The sequence below is a fragment of the Microtus oregoni genome, unplaced genomic scaffold, assembly GCF_018167655.1.
Source record: "Microtus oregoni isolate MIOR12 unplaced genomic scaffold, Mior012 000015F_ref0000493, whole genome shotgun sequence".
Taxonomy (NCBI): domain Eukaryota; kingdom Metazoa; phylum Chordata; class Mammalia; order Rodentia; family Cricetidae; genus Microtus; species Microtus oregoni.
The window spans coordinates 25,088,078-25,108,267 of NW_024543074.1; the positions used below are offsets into that span (position 1 = coordinate 25,088,078).

At 39.8% G+C, this 20,190-nt stretch overlaps 1 protein-coding gene across 1 annotated transcript; it reads left to right on the forward strand.

Annotated features, from left to right (window-relative positions):
• Nucleotides 1-4,617: 4,617 nt before the first annotated feature.
• On the forward strand, nt 4,618-7,330 carry LOC121456516 (olfactory receptor 1468-like; the record flags this gene model as incomplete). Its single annotated transcript, XM_041664742.1, has 2 exons — nt 4,618-5,544; nt 7,322-7,330. Coding segments are annotated over exons 1-2 (936 nt in total), but the record flags the coding sequence as incomplete, so codon positions are not given.
• Nucleotides 7,331-20,190: the final 12,860 nt, after the last annotated feature.

A 20,190-nucleotide genomic window follows, 5' to 3' on the forward strand; every position in this document is an offset into this window, starting at 1 on the left:
TGGTTTTTAAGCATAAAGCAAAGAAAACCAGCCTACAAATCACAATCCCAGAGAACTTAGACAACAATGAGGACACTAAGAGGGACATACATAGATCTAATCTACATGGGAAATAGAAAAAGACACGATCTCCTGAGTAAATTGGAAGCATGGGGATCTTGAAGAAGGCTTGAAGGGGAAGGGAGAGGCAGGGAGGGAAACAGAGAAAAATGTAGAGCTCAATAAAAATCAATAAAGAAAGACATGATGGTCTAAAAAAGAATTTCACAGAAGAAAGAATACGTGGGGCTGGCAGGTAGAGAGAATAAATAGAAGGAGAAATATGGGAGGAGCAGGAAGCTAGACCTAGGAAAGTGAGAGGAAGAAGAGGGCTTTTGGGTCCAGTCACCCACCTACACAGCCAGACACAAAGTAAGAAGGAAATAAAATGTGTACAGGAATAGAAAAGGAAAAAGCCCTGAAGCAAAAGGTAGATATAATAATTTAGGTTAAGATAAGATGACATAAACAAGGCAAGCTAAGCCTGAGCATTCATAATTAAGAAAAAGCCTTCATGTGTGATTTATTTGGGAGCTGGGTGACTGGACTCAAAAAGAGTAAAGAAAGAAAAAAAAAACACCATATTCCTGCCCTTTTCCTTGGCACACTGGAATGCTGGCTGATGAATTCCCAGAATATTGTGCATATTTATTCAAATCCTTTTACTTTTAGTCATTCATGTTGAGTTGGAATGCTGTATTTGGAAGCTATCATAGTGTGTATGATTTTCTACAGTTTCATCCCTCTAAAAACTGCTGTAGGATGGGCTGGGAAGATGGCACTGCCATTAAAGGTGAGGATAACAGCCAAAACTTTCAAAATTATCCATGGCATCTTGCATAAATTTGTTTTGTGAAAGACTAAGTCACTAGCAATGCAAATAATGTCTGATAACTTAGGGGGGTCTTCTAATCAACTACTTTACTTCTCCACTTAATAATATAGGCTCCAGTCAAGCAGAAGCCTGCTCATTACTTGAACAGGCAATGGGTATGCATCTTTCCTCTTTTTTAGTTTTCTTGGGACTGAATATGTAAATGGCTTCCCAACACATTGAAACTATATTAATTACAACAGTGTCTCATCAATAGTTCAGGCATATTTCTAGCTAGCTCTAACATCTTAAATTAAAACATTGATATTAATCTGTGCATCGCCATGAGGCTGTGGCTTGCCAGTAATTTCCTGGTATCTTTCTCCTTCAGTAGTTATATGTCATCTGCCTGACTCTGCCTGCATTCAGTTTAGTTTTCCTGCCAACTTATATTGTGTCCTGTCATAGGCCAAAATAGTTTCTTTATTAAACAATGATAATAAGACATATTCATAGTACAGAGGGGGAACCCGCATCACACATATGTTTATTTATTTTGTTTGTTGTTGTTCTTTAAATTCTGCCTTCCCCTTAGTGTAGGAAGGAGTGATCAATGACTATAATTGGTCACCACTAGAGATCTCTGAGGTAAATTTGTCCTAGGGAGGAAGTGGATAATTACTGTCTTTAATGAGTTATACACTATCTGGTCTCCTAAGGGGTGCAGGGCCCTTAAGGCCCACGGGTGGTCACAGAGGGATGTGAGGAGGGATGAGCAGATAGGTTATGAGTAGAGCAGCCTCTAGTTCCTGTGTTTGCAGATAAAATAGAGATGAGCAGGATCCTAATCCTGAAACTATCACTCAGCCTCAGCAGAGCTGAGTACATTCAGAAAAATAAACTGTTGTCTTGTTGCCAATCCACATGAATTTTGAGTGCCATGCAGGACAGCTTTCAAGGTATAGTAGCATTCTTCTTTTCACTGTCTTCCAAGAATTTATTACACTGTGAATGTTTCATGATCATAACAGCTTTTGTATTGATGGCTTCATCACAATTACTCATTATGTAATTTTCTCTCAATACCATAACATTTCAATTCAAGAATAGCACTGGGAGATGGAGTTCACTGTTCTAGTGCTGAATGCTTTACTATAGTTTCCACTGTAGGGTCTTAGCAAATTCTAAACAGTGTCATACCCAAGATGATGATCCATTTTATCTGTAAAAGTTCACAAATCTCTGCTTTAATGGTTACATCTGTGTTTGTTCCTAAGTGCAGTCCATCAAGGAAGATATAATATATAGAGGTGCTCACATAAAAGGATATCTCTATAACGAAAACCAGTTCTTCTACATAGTTCTAAATAATATTCAGGTGAACCAACTATTAGAAATATATCCTTTGTTATTTCTAGGTGCTGTTTAATTTGAGAATGGTTGGATTAGCATCTAAATAATATATGTACTCTCTTAGCCCATCATTGGTAACAGCTGATGATGATTTCTCTGGATTGTGATCTATGTACACATGCCTCCACAACACAAAGGTACTATCCACTTATAGGTAAAGCAGAAATGGGTTGGTGGTACATACCTGTAATACTAGTGTTTAAGAAAAATCAGGGGTACTGCATGTCTGAGGCAAGTCCTGTGTGTGTGTGTGTGTGTGTGTGTGTGTGTGTGTGTGTGTGCGTGCACATGCATGAGATTTAGGATACTGACTGAATAGATTAAGGACTGATAAGGTGGACATTTGAAAACTGTCTAGAATATTGGGGACTCTGAGAAGAGTAGAGGTTATAGACTTCTATCTAAGGTAAAAATGAAAAAAAAAATTCTGTAGTGTATTTTTCTCTTGCCCTAATAATTTCATCTGACTAAATGAAGCTCATGTTATGAAGTGTTAGTTTTTTTTACACAAAATCTGCAAATTTTAATGACATTTATAGAATATATTATTACCATCTATAATATTTCCAAAATTGGTATTGGGCTCAACACACTTGATTTGTGAAACAACCATCACAAAGAGGATAGTCAGTTGAGGAATAACTTAGGTGAAGTTTTCAAAGTAATTTTATTCCTTCTTTTTTATAATTGATAAATTTTATTCATCTTCTTTGTTTTCTGTACCAAAATTATTGGCATTTTGTGGATTAGAGGATACATATATGACTTGGAGTTATCAGTATTATGGAAGCATAATACAAACAATTAGTCCTAACACTGCACATATACTACATTAAATCTCTGATGCTCATTATAGCATGTAAAATTTAATGCTAATTAGTCAATTTTTCCATTGAAATGGGGAATTTTCTACCATATAGGTTGACGAAATATATATATCAGTTTTTAGCACCAGGCAAAAATTTTCACTAGAAAAGTCATACATCGTGACAGGTACTGACCCTAGTTAGAGATTGTGAAAGATTTTAAATGACCAAACAGAATGAAGCCACATAAGACCTCTAGTGCATGTAGATTACAATTGATGTGAAGGTAGCTTAAAGCAGAAAATAAGACAATAAGAGCATTGGATACATATAGAATGCTGTGGTACATAGATGAGGGTCCTACTTAGTATGTGGAGATGGTAAATTTAGCTGTGTATGTGATAACTAATACCCTTTACATATGAATGTGGATGAACAAAATGAAAAGGGAGAAAATGGAAGGAAGTGATAATATATTAGATGAGCAACTCTAAAAAGGGGAAGGGAAAAATTTAACCCCAGCATCGATGAAAAGAGGAATTCTAGTGTCACTGTGAGGCCCTAGGGGGATATACCACTGGCATATGTGAGACAATTAAACAATGTTTCTGTCCCTGATAGGAACGTTTTATTCATCCTTAGAGCAATAGTGGTAATGAGAAGAATAAATCAGACAAGAGTTGATGGAACTCCTCTATTAAATGTGTAAATGAAGCATGTTGAAGGAGAACAGAAAGGTCAAGAGACATAAGAATATGGACATGAATTGAAATTACTTCTGTGTTCCAGTAAAGACAAGATGTGACTCTAATATATGAATATAATCTCAGAGAAAGGAATGGATAAAATAGTAGGAGAATGAAGGGGAGACTCTGTATAATGTGTGACAGGCATTCAAGGTAAGAAAAAAAATAAATGGATCAAATTTAGAAATTTCTGATGCAAACTGGAATTTCTTTTACTATCCAATGAGAGACTGGAGAGGGAGGAGAATGGGAAATGTTTTGGAAGACAAGAGAGCAAAACCATGAATTTCTCTTGTAGCTTTTGCTCTCCTGATGCCTGTCACACATGGAGTGGAAAGATTGTTAGTAAATAGTGAAGCAGACATCTGTACATTACAGAGACGTACACATCTGAGTTTGAAATGATAATCTAAGGTACTGGAGTATGAATGTTTTACTTGAAACTTATATAAAATTATAACAAAGTTTATCAGATTTTTCAATAACATCAATATACAAAACAGCATATAGTAAATTACAAATAAACAACTGTTGAACAGGTAGCAGGAGAGAGAAACATTAGTACATCTGACTCTCAGTACAAAAATGCATAAATTTCTATTGGAAAAGATGAGGAATGGAAAGGTCGAGAAAAATTCCTTGATGTTTATCATGATTACAGACATTTGGAGTTTGAGGATAAGTCACTATAATCATTGTCATATCTGTTTTTGTAGAAATATATCCATAATATGTGTTCACTGTTTTTTAAATTTAAAAGTGTCCTAATATTTTATCCTTAGGATAGTGGATGATAAGAATGATAATGAAAAACCAGACTGTCATCTCTTCTTTCATCCTCCGGGGCCTGCCCACACCCCTAGAATATCAGCACCTGTTCTATGTCCTGTTCCTGGCCATGTACCTCACCACCGTCCTGGGGAACCTCATCATCATCATCCTCATTCTACTGGACTCCCATCTGCACACACCCATGTACTTCTTTCTCAGTAATTTGTCTTTCTCTGACTTCTGCTTTGCCTCTGTCACAACACCAAAGTTGCTGAAGAACATGCAGAGCCAAGTTCCATCCATCTCCTATGTCGGTTGTCTGACACAAACGTATTTTTTCATGTTTTTTGCAAACATGGAAAACTTTCTCCTTGTCATCATGGCCTATGACCGCTATGTGGCCATCTGCTTCCCCCTTCATTACACCAGCATCATGAGCCCCAAGCTCTGTGTGAGTCTGGCACTGTTGTCCTGGATACTTACCATGCTGCATTCCATGTTGCACACATTACTCCTGGCTAGAGTGTCATTCTGTGAGGACAACATGATCCCCCACTTTTTCTGTGACATATCTGCTCTGCTCAAGTTGGCCTGCTCTGATATTTTTATTAATGAACTAATGATATTTATTTTGGCAGGGCCTGTTATTGTCATCCCATTCTTACTGATAATTGTGTCCTATATACAAATTGTCTGTTCTATCCTAAGAATTTCATCTACTCATGTAATCTACAAGGTCTTCTCCACCTGTGGCTCCCACCTGTCTGTGGTCTCACTGTTCTATGGGACAGTCATTGGCGTCTACTTATGTCCATCAACTAATAACTCTACTGTGAAAGAGACTGTGATAGCCTTGATGTACACAGCGGTAACTCCCATGCTGAACCCCTTTATCTACAGCCTGAGGAACAGAGATATGAAAAAGGCCCTGATAAGTGTTCTTTGCAAGAAGAAAATCTCTTCATAAAGGCAATACTGGGACTTTTACTTAATTTCATCTAGAAAATATATTATATTGATACTAATATTACAAAATGTATCCCTACAACTGAACCCACATCATAGACCATACTCCATAATAATTTTATTTGCAAAAGGGAGTTTTGCAAAGTAGTTCAGTTAGGAAAGTGGATCTTTGTTACTCACTGATATTATCCACTGCCTTCTGAGTGTGATTCTAGAAAGCATTAGATAAGAGTCACTGTTATATCAATATTTCATCCCTTAGATTCCTTTTTTAATTGAAAACAGATTTTTCTCTGCACTCTCCCTAATGTTTAGCTGTGGGTCTCTGCATCTATTTTTATCAGTTGTTTGATGGAGTCTAACCGACACCTTAGGCATCATTTTATTTATATTTTTCTGACCTGTGTGGTTCTCTGATAGGTCTTCAGGCCATTTGGCTTCTGGTGTTCCTTCCTCCTGAATGTCAAAGGTATGTTTCCTCTCATAACATGGGTCTTAAACTGGACCACTTACTGGTTAGTCACTCCCATTTATTCTGTGCCAATTTACCATGGCACATCTTGTTGGCAGGAAAAATTATAGGTGAAAATTTTTGCAGCTAGGTTAGTGTCTAAATCCTGCTACTATAAGTCTTAGGAGAAGGCTGATTCAGACTCCATATCCATATCCTCTATTATTAGGAATCTTAGCTAGCATCACCCTAATTGATGATTGAGGAGTTCCCATTGCACTGTGTTTCTACCATGCCACTGAAGTGATGGAGGAAGGTCATTGGTTAAATAAAAAGAAACTGCTTGGCCCTCATTGATTAGAAGATAGGTGGGAGGAGTAAACAGAACAGAACGCTGGGAGGAGGAGGAAGTGAGCTCAGACTCCACAGCTCTCCTCTCGGGAGCAGATGCCTCAGAGAGATGCCATGTTCTGCTCTCCCAGGCAGACGCACGCGATGAAGCAAGCCGCCAGGTTAGACATGCTGAATCTTTCCCGGTAAGACCGGTGCTCACAGATTATTAGAGATGGGTTGATCGGGATGTGAGAATTAGCCTGTAAGGGCTAGAGCTAAAGGGCCAAGCAGTGTTTAAATGAATACAGTTTGTGTGTTGTTATTTCGGAGCATAAGCTAGCCATGTGGGCAGCCGGGGTGCTGGGGACGCAGCCCCGCCGCCCCTATTTACTACACTGAAGTGTCCCTAGTCCAATTGTTGCTCCCAGTACTCTCTCCCTCCATAGTCCTCCCACCTTTTGCCATTCCTACCTGTACTCAATTCATCCTCAATATCTATTATATTTCCCCTTTCAAGGGATATTCATGAATCTGCTTTTGAAACATCATTGTCACCTGGCTTCCCTGAATCTGTGGATTTTACCATAAGATCAGAGTATAGGCTAAACTACTAGCTAGCCTTAGAAGCCAGGCAGTGATGGCATGCACCTTTAATCCCAGCACTCTGGAGGCAGAGGCAGATGGATCTTTGTGAGTTAAAGGCTACCCTGAGCTTCACTTGACTGATCCAGTCTCAAAAAGAAACAGTGTCAGGTGACTCACACCTTTGATCCCAATATTTAGGAGTCACATGCTTTTAATCCCAGCACCAAGGAGGTGGAGACAAGAAGGGATATGGCTAGGCAGAGTGTTGGAGAAAGAGGGCCACTTGTTCATCCCAGCAGCCCAAAACCAAAATAATCACACAAAAGACATATTAATTAAATCATGGATTGGCCCATTAGCTCTAGATTCTTATTGTCTAACTCTTACATATTAATTTAACCCATTTCTATTAATCTGTATATCACCATGTGTCTGACTCTGGTGGCTCCATGGCTTTTCTCTGACTCCGCCTCCTTTCTCCTAGCATTCTGTTTCGTTTTCCCTGCCTAACTCTGCTTCCCTAGAGTTCTGCTATAGGCCCAAATCAGTTTCTTTATTAACCAATGATATTCACAGCATACATCCCACATCACCTCCCCTTTTCTGTTTAAATAAAAAAAGGAAGGTTTGAAATCTAACATAGTAAAATTACATGTGATAAAACAGGTATCAAGCAAGAATTACAGTTACAATATTTATATCTACTTTATCTTTTATCATAACTAAGGAAAACTATAAATATAACTATAAATTCTTTAATTCCATTGAAGACTCCAGAAGGATATAATATTACCTAAGTAACAGGAAGTACATTGTTAGCAACTTTCAAAACTCTAGAATTGACAGAGACATCTCACTGTCTGGACAGTCACCCAAAGTTTTCTGTACCATTTGGGCATCCATCTTCAGCCTATAGGCCCATAGTATCTAACAGACTCTTTAATAAAGCAGGAAATTTCAAAGACAGTTGTGCCTTTATTGGCAGTTTGTCAGTCACTTTCTTCTGTATCCTACAGAATATCTAGCAGACTCTTTCATGAAGCAGGAACCCCAAAGGACCAACTCACCTTCTATAAGCAAGTTGAGCAGTCATTTCTCTGTGGGTCCTGCATGTCCAGTTAAGCAGTCCAGGCAAGAGCAGTTTCTTGCCCAAATGGTTAGCAAACGCCATAAGGAGCCTCTTTGATACCCATCTTCCTTTGAAGTAGATTGGTGCTGCAGGGAGCATATGCATTTCATTGTTATAAAATGTCCTAAATTGTTACAACATTTAAATGCCATATTCTGAAGGTCTCTGAAAGATTTGAAGAATACCTAACTAACTGAAATATATCTCTATATATCTAGAAAATCTAATTAACATGACTACAAACTTGACTATTATAGATGATTATTTATTAACCTAAATTTCTTACTTATACATTAAATTGTTAAATGAACTACACAAACAAAATACCTTAATCAAGAGCAGAAATATACATATACAGTACAACAAAATTTACCTTAAACTTGTATCGATAAACCAAGATCTATACCGATGCAAATTATTCATATCTATATCAGCAGGGAGAAGAATATGAGGCAGGAGGAGACAGGAGTATATTGAATTCAATCTGAGGATTTGTGGAGACAATATCTTGCATATTTTGGTCTGAGGATTCAGGAAAGATGAAAGTTCTCTCTAGTGGCTGGCTCCTTTACTTCTCTAATCTTTCAGCATTTACCCTGATGTCAGACTCTGGTTTATTATTATTAAAACCCATTATAGTCCATGAGACATCTGCCTACAATTTTCATAATAGTATTTTTTACTGCTAAGTAATACTCCATTATGTAAATGTCCCTCTTTTTAATTCATTTTTTGCTGAGGGTTGAATCCTGTGGAAGAAGTGGAGGAGAAATTGTGGAAGCCATAAGGTTCAAAGACACAAGAAAACCCACAGAATCAACAAACCTGGACCCATAGTGTCTCACCGTAACTAAATTAGAACCAGGGAGGCTGCATAGGGGTAACCTAGGTCCTCTACATATAAGTTATATTGGTATAACTTTGTCTTTTATGGGACTCCTAATGGAGGGAGTAGGGGCTGTTGTTTCTGATATTTTTGACTACTTTGGAACCCTTATCCTCCTACTATCTTGCCTCATCCAGCCTTAATTTGAGGGGAGTTTTCTACTCTTATTGAAATATATTTGGTGGATATCTGTGGAAGACCTACAATTTTATGAAGGGAAAAATAAGAGAGATAGATTGAAATTGGGGAGGGAGAAGAGTCTGGGTGGGGATAAAGGAGGAAAAGTTATTGTCAGGATTTAATATATTAAAAAATAGATTAAAAAATTAAAGAGAAATAAATATAGATTTTTCTCATAAGATACCTTCAAACCACAGTTTCCTTCCTTCCACTACCCTTAGCTCACCCATTTCTCCCCAGATGCACTGCCCTTTCATTTCCTCTTTAGAAAGGCACAGGTCTCCAAGAGACAGCAACCAGATGTGACAAAAGAAAATACAGAAAGACAAAGTGAAAGCCCTCATATCAAGGCTGGAGAAGGCAATCCCAATAAACGGAAAGTCATCCACAAGCAGGGAAAATACTTAGATATAAACCAGCTCTCGAGTTGCTGAGGGATCCCATCTGGATGGGTGAGTGTGTGCTATCCAGGGGCGGATTGTCCTGGAAGAGAGCACAAACCCCGCTCCCCCAGCTCCTTCTGCAGGGCTGTCTTTCTTTCGCATGACCCAGCCCCCCAGCACCCCTCCCCAACCCTGCCCTGCTGTATGCTAGGACCAGTGCTCAAGAACAGTTTTTTAAGCTCCTACACTAAGGCTACCCACCCAGAGCGGTAAGTGCCTGCCTACCGGGCAGACCTCAGGGTCCCCTGTAAGGGAGCCCGGGCACCTTCAGTTCGTGCACCAGGCTCTCCTGTGCTCTTCTGGATACCGCCCCCCCCCCTTGCTCTGTTCATCCTTTTGTCCCCGGATCATTGGGCTACCAGGCGACCCTGTCTAGGTGCTGAGGAATTCCATCTGGACGGGTGAGTGTGTGCCATCCAGGGGCGGATTGTCCCGGAAGAGAGCACAAACCCCCCTCCCCCAGCTCCTTCTGCAGGGCTGTCTTTCTTACACACGCCTCCCCCCCCCCAAGTCTTAGTTTTCTGCAAGGTCCTTTGCTCAGGAACAGTTTTCTGCTCCTACACTAAGGCTACCCACCCAGAGCGGTGAGAGCCTACCTACGGGGCAGGCCTCAAGGACCCCCGGTAAGGGAGCACACGCACCTTCAGCCTGTGCGGCAGGGTGTCCTGTGTTCTACTCGTCCCCACCCTGCCCCCAAGTTCACCCTTTTGTCCTCGGGTCATTGGACTACCAGGCGTCCATGTTTTGGTGCTGAGGAGTTCATCTGGACAGGAACAGTTCCTGTTTCTACACGGAAGAGATACACCCAGAGAGTCAATCACAGCAAAGACGGGACCAAGACACCAAGCCTCTCCTGGCTCCATTTGAAGGAAGAGATGGGAAGGCACCAGTGCAAGAATTCCTCCAATAACCTGAAAGGCAACATGACATCACCAGAATCCAGGGATCCCGAAATAAGAAGAATTGTACACCCTACTCCAGAAGAACTAGAAGAAATCGACTCAAAAGTGAAGTATATGAAAATAATAGAAAACCTTAAACAGGAGGTGAAAAACTGCCATAAACAATTAGAGATTACAAACAAAAAGGTAGAGGAAATGTATGAATCGCTCAAAGACACGCAAGAAACCAAGAGAAACAAGAAAAAGCAATCAAACAGGTTAGGGAAGTGGTTCAAGACTTGAAGAATGAAATGGAAGCAATGAAGAAAACACAAACCGAGGGAAGGATGGAGATGGAAAATCTGGGTAAACGAACAGGAACTACAGAGACAAGTACTAACAACAGATTACAAGAGATAGAAGAAAGAATGTCAAACACTGAAGATACCATAGAGAAAATAAACACGCTGATCAAAGAAAACAGCAAAACCAACAAATTCTCATCACAAAACATTCAGGAAATCTGGGACACAATAAAAAGACCAAAACTAAGAATAACTGGGATAGAAGAAGGAGAAGAAGTACAGCTCAACGGTCCAGAAAATATATTTAATAAAATTATAGAAGAAAACTTTCCCAACCTAAAGAAAGATATTCCTTTGAAGGTTCAAGAAGCATACAGAACACCGAATAGACTGGACCAAAAAAAAAATCTCCTTGCCATATAATAATCAAAACACACAGAATAAAGAAAGAATATTAAGAGCTGCAAAGGAAAAGATTCAAGTTAATTATAAAGGTAAACCTATCAGACTTACACCTGACTTCTCTATGGAAACCATGAAAGCCAGAAGGTCCTGGATAGATGTACTTCAGAAATTAAGAAACCATGGATGCAAGCCCAGACCACTATATCCAGCCAAGCTTTCATTCACTATAAATGGAGAAAAGAAAATTTTCCAGGATAAAAACAAATTTAAACAATACGTAGCCACAAATCCAGCCTTACAGAAAGTAATAGAAGGAAAATCACAAACCAAGGAATCCAACAATGACCACAATAACTCAAACATCTAGAGACCCTTCACCAGCACAACTCAAAGAAGGGAAACACATAAACTCTACTACTTAAAAAGTGACCGGAGTTAACAACCACTGGTCATTAATATCACTTAATGTCAATGGGCTCAACTCACCTATAAAAAGGCACAGGCTAAAAGATTGGATACGAAAACAGGATCCAACATTCTGCTGTTTACAAGAAACATACCTCAACCACAAAGACAGGCACCTACTCAGAGTAAAAGGCTGGGAAAAGGCTTATCAAGCAAATGGACCCAAGAAACAAGCAGGTGTGGCCATACTAATTTCTAACAAACTGGACTTCAAACTTAAATCAATCAGAAAAGATAGAGAGGGACATTTTATACTCATAACAGGAACAATTCATCAGGATGAAGTCTCAATCCTGAACATCTATGCCCCTAATATAAAAGCACCCACGTACGTAAAAGAAACATTACTAAAACTCAAGGCTGCCATCAAACGGCACACACTAATAGTAGGAGACTTCAACACTCCTCTCTCACCAATGGACAGGTCAATCAGACAGAAACCTAACAGAGAAATAAGAGAATTAATGGAGGTAATGAATCAAATGGACTTAACAGACATCTATAGAACATTCCACCCAAATAGGAAAGAATATACCTTCTTCTCTGCAGCTCATGGAACCTTCTCGAAAATTGACCACATACTCGGTAACATAGCAAACTTCCACAGTTACAAAAAAATATTCGTAACCTCCTGCGTCTTATCAGACCACCATGGATTAAAGTTAGAATTCAACAACAATGCTACCCCCCAGAAAGCCTACAAACTCATGGAAACTGAACAGTCAACTTCTGAACGACACCTGGATCCAGGAAGAAATAAAGAAAGAAATCAAAGTCTTCCTTGAATTCAATGAAAATAAAGAAACAACCTACTCAAACTTATGGGACACTATGAAAGCAGTCCTGAGAGGAAAGTTCATAGCACTAAGTGCCCACTTAAAGAAAACAGAGAAAGCACACATTGGAGACTTAACAGCCCACTTGAAAGCTCTAGAAAAAAAAAGAAACAGACTCACCTAGGAGGAGTAGAAGACTGGAAATAATCAAACTGAGGGCTGAAATCAACAAAATAGAAACACAGAAAACAATACAAAGAATCAATGAAACAAAAAGCTGGTTCCTGAAGAAAATCAACAAAATTGATGAACCCCTATTCAAACTAATCAAACGGCAGAGAGAGAATATGCAAATTAATAAGATCAGAAACGAAAAGGGGGACATAACCCCAGACACAGAGGAAATTCAAAGAATCATTAGATCATACTACAAAAGCCTGTATGCTTCAAAATTGGAAAATGTAAAAGAAATGGACACATTTTTAGATAAATACCATATACCAAAGTTAAACCAGGACCAGGTGAACAATCTAAATAGACCTGTTAGTCACGAAGAATTAGAAGCTGTCATCAAAAACCTCCCTACCAAAAAAAGCTCAGGACCAGATGGTTTCAATGCAGAATTCTACCAGAACTTCCAAGAAGAGCTTACACCAATACTCCTTAATGTATTTCACAATATAGAAACAGAAGAGTCATTGCCAAATTCCTTTTATGAAGCTACAGTCACTCTGATACCAAAACCACACAAAGATTCAACCAAGAAAGAGAATTACAGGCCAATCTCACTCATGAACATCGATGCAAAAATCCTCAACAAAATACTGGCAAACCGTATCCAAGAACACATTAGAAAAATTATCCATTATGATCAAGTAGGCTTCATCCCAGAGATGCAGGGCTGGTTCAACATATGAAAATCTATCAATGTAATCCATCATATAAATAAACTGAAAGAAAAAATCATATGATCATTTCATTAGATGCTGAAAAAGCTTTTGACAAAATTCAACATCCCTTGTACTCACTCATATTTGGTTTCTAGCCATAAACCAAGGACATTGAGCCTATAATTAGTGATCCTAGAGAAACTAAATAAGGAGAACCCAAATAGGCATCCTCCTGAATATTAACCTTCAGCAAGCGATGAAAGGAGACAGAGACAGAGACCCACATTGGAGCACAGGACTGAAATCTCAAGGTCCAAATCAGGAGCAAAAGGAGAGAGAACACGAGCAAGGAACTCAGGACCGTGAGGGGTGCACCCACACACTTAGACAATGGGGATGTTCTACTGGGAACTCACCAAGACCAGCTGGCCTGGGTCTGGAAAAGCCTGGGATAAAACCGGACTGTCTGAACATAGCGGACAATGAGGACTACTGAGAACTCAAGAACAATGGCAATGGGTTTCTGATCCTACTGCACGTACTGGCTTTGTGGGAGCCTAGGCAGTTTGGATGCTTAACTTACTAGACCTGGATGGAGGTGGGGGTTCCTTGGACTTCCCACAGGGCAGGGAACCCTGATTGCTTTTCGGGCTGAGGGGGGGGACTTAATTGGGGGAGGAGGAGGTAAATGGGAGGCGGTGGCGGGGAAGAGACAGAAATCATTAATAAATAAATAAATTAAAAAAATAAATAAAAAAATTCAACATCACTTTATGATAAAAGTCTTGGAGAGATTAGGGATACAAGGGTCATACTTAAATATAATAAAAGCTATATACAGCAAGCCGACAGCTAACATCAAACTAAACTGAGAGAAACTCAAAGGCATCCCACTAAAATCAGGAACACAGCAAGGCTGTCCACTCTCTCCATACCTCTTCAATATAGTGCTTGAAGTTCTAGCAATAGCAATAAGACAACATAATGGGATCAAGGGGATTCGAATTGGGATGGAAGAGGTTAAACTTTCACTATTTGCAGATGATATGATAGTGTACATAAGTGACCCCAAAAACTCCACCAAAGAACTCCTAAAGCTGATAAACACCTTTAGTATGGTGGCAGGATACAAGATCAACTCCAAAAAATCAGATGCCCTCCTATATACAAAGGATATGGAAGCAGAGAGGGAAATCAGAGAAGCATCACCTTTCAAGATAGCCATAAACAGCATAAAATATCTTGGGGTAACTCTAACCAATGAAGTGAAAGATCTATTTGACAAGAACTTTAAGGAATTGAAGAAAGAAATTGAAGAGGATACCAGAAAGTGGAAGGATCTCCCTTGCTCTTGGATTGGGAGGATCAACATAGTAAAAATGGCAATTCTACCAAAGGCAATTTATAGATTCAATGCAATCCCCATCAAGGTCCCATCAAAATTCTTCAGAGATCTGGAGAGGACAATAATCAACTTTATATGAAAAAACAAACAACCCAGGATAGCCAAAACAGTCTTATATAATAAAGGAACTTCTGGAGGCATTACCATCCCTGACTTCAAACTCTACTACAGAGCTACAGTATTGAAAACAGCTTGGTATTGGTATAAAAACAGAGAAGTCGAACAATGGAATCGAATAGAAGACCCAGACTTTAACCCACAAACCTATGAACACCCCATTTTCCATAAAGGAGCTAAAAGTATACAATGGAAGAAAGAAAGTATCTTCAACAAATGGTGCTGGCATAACTGGATGTCAACCTGTAGAAGAATGAAAATAGATCCATATCTATCACCATGCACAAAACTCAAGTCCAAATGGATTAAAGACCTCAATATCAGTCCGAGCACACTGAACCTGATAGAAGAGAAATTGGGAGGTACCCTACAACAGATGGGCACAGGCGATCGCTTCCTAGGTATAACCCCAGCAGCACAGACATTAAGGGCAACATTGAATAAATGGGACCTACTGAAACTGAGAAGCTTCTCTAAAGCTTCACTAAGACAAAAAGGCAACTCACTGACTGGGAGAAGGTCTTCACCAACCCCACAACAGACAAAGGTCTGATCTCCAAAATATATAAAGAACTCAAGAAACTAGACTTTAAAATGCTAATTAACCCAATTAAAAAATGGGGCACTGATCTGAACAGAGAATTCTCAACAGAAGAAGTTCAAATGGCCAAAAGACACTTAAGGTCATGCTCAACCTCCTTAGCGATCAGGGAAATGCAAATCAAAACAACTTTGAGATATCATCTAACACCTGTCAGATTGGCTAAAATAAAAAACAGCAATCATAGCCTCTGCTGGAGAGGTTGTGGAGGAAGGGGTACCCTCATCCATTGCTGGTGGGAATGCAAACTTTTGCAACCACTTTGGAAAGCAGTGTTTCGGTTTCTCAGGAAATTCGGGATCAACCTACCCCTGGACCCAGCAATACCACTCTTGGGAATATACCCAAGAGATGCCCGATCATATGACAAGGGCATTTGTTCAACTATGTTCATAGCAGCATTGTTTGTAATAGCCAGAACCTGGAAACAACCTAGATGTCCTTCAATGGAAGAATGGATGAAGAAAGTGTGGGATATATACACATTAGAGTATTACTCAGCGGTAAAAAACAATGACTTCTCAAATTTTGCATGCAAATGGATGGAAATAGAAAATAGTATCCTGAGTGAGGTAAACCAGACCCAAAAAGATGAACAAGGGATATACTCACTCATAATTGGGTTCTAGCCATAAATAAAGGTCAGTGAGTCTATAATTTGTTATCCTAAAGAAGCTAGATAAGAAGGTGAACCCAAAGAAAAACATATAGCTATCCTCCTGGGTATGGGAAGTAGACAAGATTGCCAGGCAAAAATCGGGATCTTAAGGGTGGGGTGGGAGGGGGGTAAGGGGAGATGGGGAGAGAAAAGTGAGAAGGGTAGGGTGGGGAGAACTTGGGGCAACGGGATAATTGGGATAAAGGAAGGTTGGTTAGGGGAGCAGGGAACCACATATCTTAATTAAGGGAGCCATCTTAGGGTTGGCAAGAGACTTGGACCTAGAGGGGCTTCCAGGTGCCCAAGTCGAGGTCCCCAGTTAGTTCCTGGGGCAGCTGAGGATAGGGAACCTGAAATGATCCTGTCCTATAGCCATACTGATGAATATTTTGCATATCACCATAGAACCTTCATCTGGCGATGGAGGGAGATAGAGACAGAGACCCACACTGAAGCACTGGACTGAGCTCCCAAGGTCCCAATGAGGAACAGAAGGAGGGAGAACATGAGCTAAGAAGTCAGGACCACAAGGGGTGCACCCACCCACGGAGAGAGTGGGGCTTATCTATTGGAGCTCACCAAGGCCAGATGGACTGTGACCGAAAAAGCATGGGATAAAACTGGACTCTCTGAATATGGTGGACAATGAGGGCTGCTGAGAAGCCAAGGACAATGGCACTGGGTTTTGATCCTACTTCATGTCCAGGCTTTGTGGGAGCCTAGCCAGTTTGGATGTTCTCCTTCCTAGACCTGGATGGAGGGGGGAGGACTTTGGACTTTCCACAGGGCAGGAAACCGTGACTGCTCTTCAGACAGGAGAGGGAGGGGGAGAAGAGTGGGGGGAGGGGGAGAGATGTCCGGGGAGGGGGAAAGGAGTGGGGGGAAGAGGGGAGGAGTGGGAGGCTGGGAGGAGGTGGAAATTTTTTTATCAATAAAAAAAAATAAATAAAAATGAAAAAAAAAACAGGTCTCACTGTTTGAAGTTCCAAATATATCAAACCAACAGCTCCTAATATATGTGCAGAGGACCTAGTACCAACCCATGCAGGCGGCCTGTGCTTGCAAATTCAGCCTCTTTGAGCCCTGCTTAGTTGATTTAGTGTGTCCTCTTCTTCTAGTATCCACCATCCCCATGACCCCTCCAATCTTTCCTCACCCCATCCCCACACAGTATGCCCTGATATCCAAGGAGAGAAAACTGATAGAGACCTGTAGTAGCATTTCGATTGTATTTTAATAAGTAAAGACTGTCTGAAGTGCTGAGAGTAAAACAGTCCCACTGGTCAACCTTACAGAGCAGATTATGGTAGAACACACCTTTAATTTCAGTAGCCATAATGACATGCACCCTTGATCCCAGTAGCCACACTAGTTGCCATATAAATCAGGTGGCAAATGCCTTTAATCCCAATGGTGTATGTCTTTAATCCCAGTCCTAGAGAGGAATATAAACTGGGGAAAATTAGCTCTCCTACAGTATCCTTCTGAGATTCCAGGAAGCAGGATCGCCATTACAGACTGAGGTTGAGGTGAGAGTCAGTGACTGGTTGTTTTTGTGTTTTGGACCTTCAGGTTGAACCCCCTTAGTTTTTATTAGCTGCACATCAGAGACCTCCAATTTAGAATCTCTCTACAGAATGTCTGGCTTTCAATTTCTACAACTGCTCCAATCTGCTGCCCAGTGAAACCTCTTTAATAACAACTGGACATAGCATATCTATAAGTATAGTGGTGTATCATTAGAAATCATTTAATTGATGTTTAGCCATGGTGATTGGTTTTTCTGGGCTATTCAGTCCCTGGTTTCTTGTCATCTAGGCAGTGCAGGCTATTGGCTTTCTGTTGTGGTGTTGGCCTCAAGTTAAACCAAACTTTGGTTGGCTTGAACTCCCACAAGTTCTAGACCACCATTGCCAGCACACCATAGAGGTAGGACAGATAGTAGGTAGGGGTTTTGTGGTTGGGTTGGTATCCAGGCTTCACTTTCCAAAGCCTGAAGAGTACCTTCCTTTTTCAAAGAGATTTGAATGTAGGGGTGAAGGCCCCAAGCCCCTACTAGCTCAATCTCTCAATGTTTAATTATCTATATGTGTGTTGTCTCCTGCAATTGGGCCCCTGCCATAAATTATCAGAGAGATAAATCTGTCCTAGCCTCAGCCTGAGTTATTTGTGGTTCTCTATGGGGATTCTTAGGTTAACAACTCAAACAAATGTAATAAAATCTTACCACTGGGAACATTGTCTGACTAGAAAAAGTGGCCTGTTCAGACTCTGTATTCCCCATTACTAGGAGTCCTCACTAGGGTCATCCTCATAGATTCCAAGAAGCTTCCACTGCACTATGATTCCACATTGCCTTCTAACTGCATGCAATTTCCAACTCTCTATCCCTGCACTGTCTCTCTCTATCCCTCCTCCCACACCTGATCCCTCATGATATACATGTCCCCAGTCTACCCCCATAATCTATTGCATTTTCCCTTACCAGAAAGATCCTAGCTTTGCTCCTGTAGCGATCATCTCCCCATAATCTTTCTGGGTCTGTAGATTTGTGACTTGATTATCATTTACTTAGCAGCTAATATCCACTTATAAATGAATATATACGCTATTTGATTTCTGGATCTGGGTTACCTCACTCAAGATAAATTTTTCTTGTTGTTACAAATGATTTGCATGCAAATATGATGATGCCATTTTTCAACAACTGAGTGATACCCCATTGTGTAAATGTACTGCATTTTTCCTTACCCATTCTTTAATTGCAGGGCTTCTAGGTTGTTTCTGTTTTCTGACTATAATGAATAAACCCACAATGAACATAATTGAGTAATTGTCTTTGATGTAGGATAGAGAGATCTTTGGGTATATGTCTGAGAATGGTATAATTGAGTCTTGAAATAGATTGACTCCCAATTTTCTCACGATTTTATTACTTTATCCAAATTTCTGTATTGAACACAATATAATATTTAAATATGAATAAATAGTGTTTCATGATCTTAGGATGACCCAAAGCTTTCAAATATTTCAAACACAACATATTTCTAATCTGTTCCCTTACTTTTAACCTCCATTTCACTTTTCTTTATTTCCAATTCTTTTTTAAAAAAAAAAATAGCATAAAGGGATGTTGAATTTTGTCAAATGCTTCTTCAGCATCTAATGAAATGATCATATGGTCTTTTATTTCAGTTTATTTATATGATGGATTACATTGATAGATTTTCATATGTTGAACCAGCCCTGCATCTCTGGGATGAAGCCTACTTGATCATAATGGATAATTTTTCTCATATGTTCTTGGATTCGGTTTGCCAGTATTTTATTCAGGATTTTTGTGTCGATGTTCATGAGTGAGATTGGCCTGTAATTCTCTTTCTTGGTTGAGTCTTTGTGTGGTTTTGATATTAGGGTAACTGTAGCTTCATAAAAGGAATTTGGCAATGACTCTTCTGTTTCTATATCGTGAAATACATTAAGGAGTATAGGTATTACGTCTTCTTGGAAGTTCTGGTAGAATTCTGCATTGAAACCATCTGGTTTTGGGCTCCTTTTGGTACAGAGATTTTTTGATAACAGCTTCTAATTCTTCATGACTTGTAGTAAGAGCTGCGGGCCTCTTCCCACAGCCCAGCTTCTAGCCGTCTGACTAGCTTATACCCCGAAATAACAACACACAAACTGTATCATTTAAACACTGCCTGGCCCATTTCTATTAATGTATGTAGCACCGAGGTGCGCTTACCGGGAAGATTCTAGCCTATGTCCATCCTGGATCAGAGCTTCATCACGTCTGCTCCAGAGAGGATTGTTATCGAGTCTGAGCTCACTTCCTCTTCCTCCCAGCATTTTGTTCTATTTACAACACCCACCTATGTTCTAACCTATCAGGGCAAGGCAGTGTCTTTATTTAACCAATGACCTTCCTCCATCAATGACTAACAGGTCTATTTAGATTGATCAACTGGTCCTGGTTTAACTTTGGTTTGTGGAACTTTTCTAAAAAAGTGTCCATTTCTTTTACATTTTTCAATTTTGTGGCTACAGGCTTTTGTAGTAAGATCTAATGATTCCCTAAATTTCCTCTGTGTCTGTGGTTATGTCCCCCTTTTCATTTCTGAT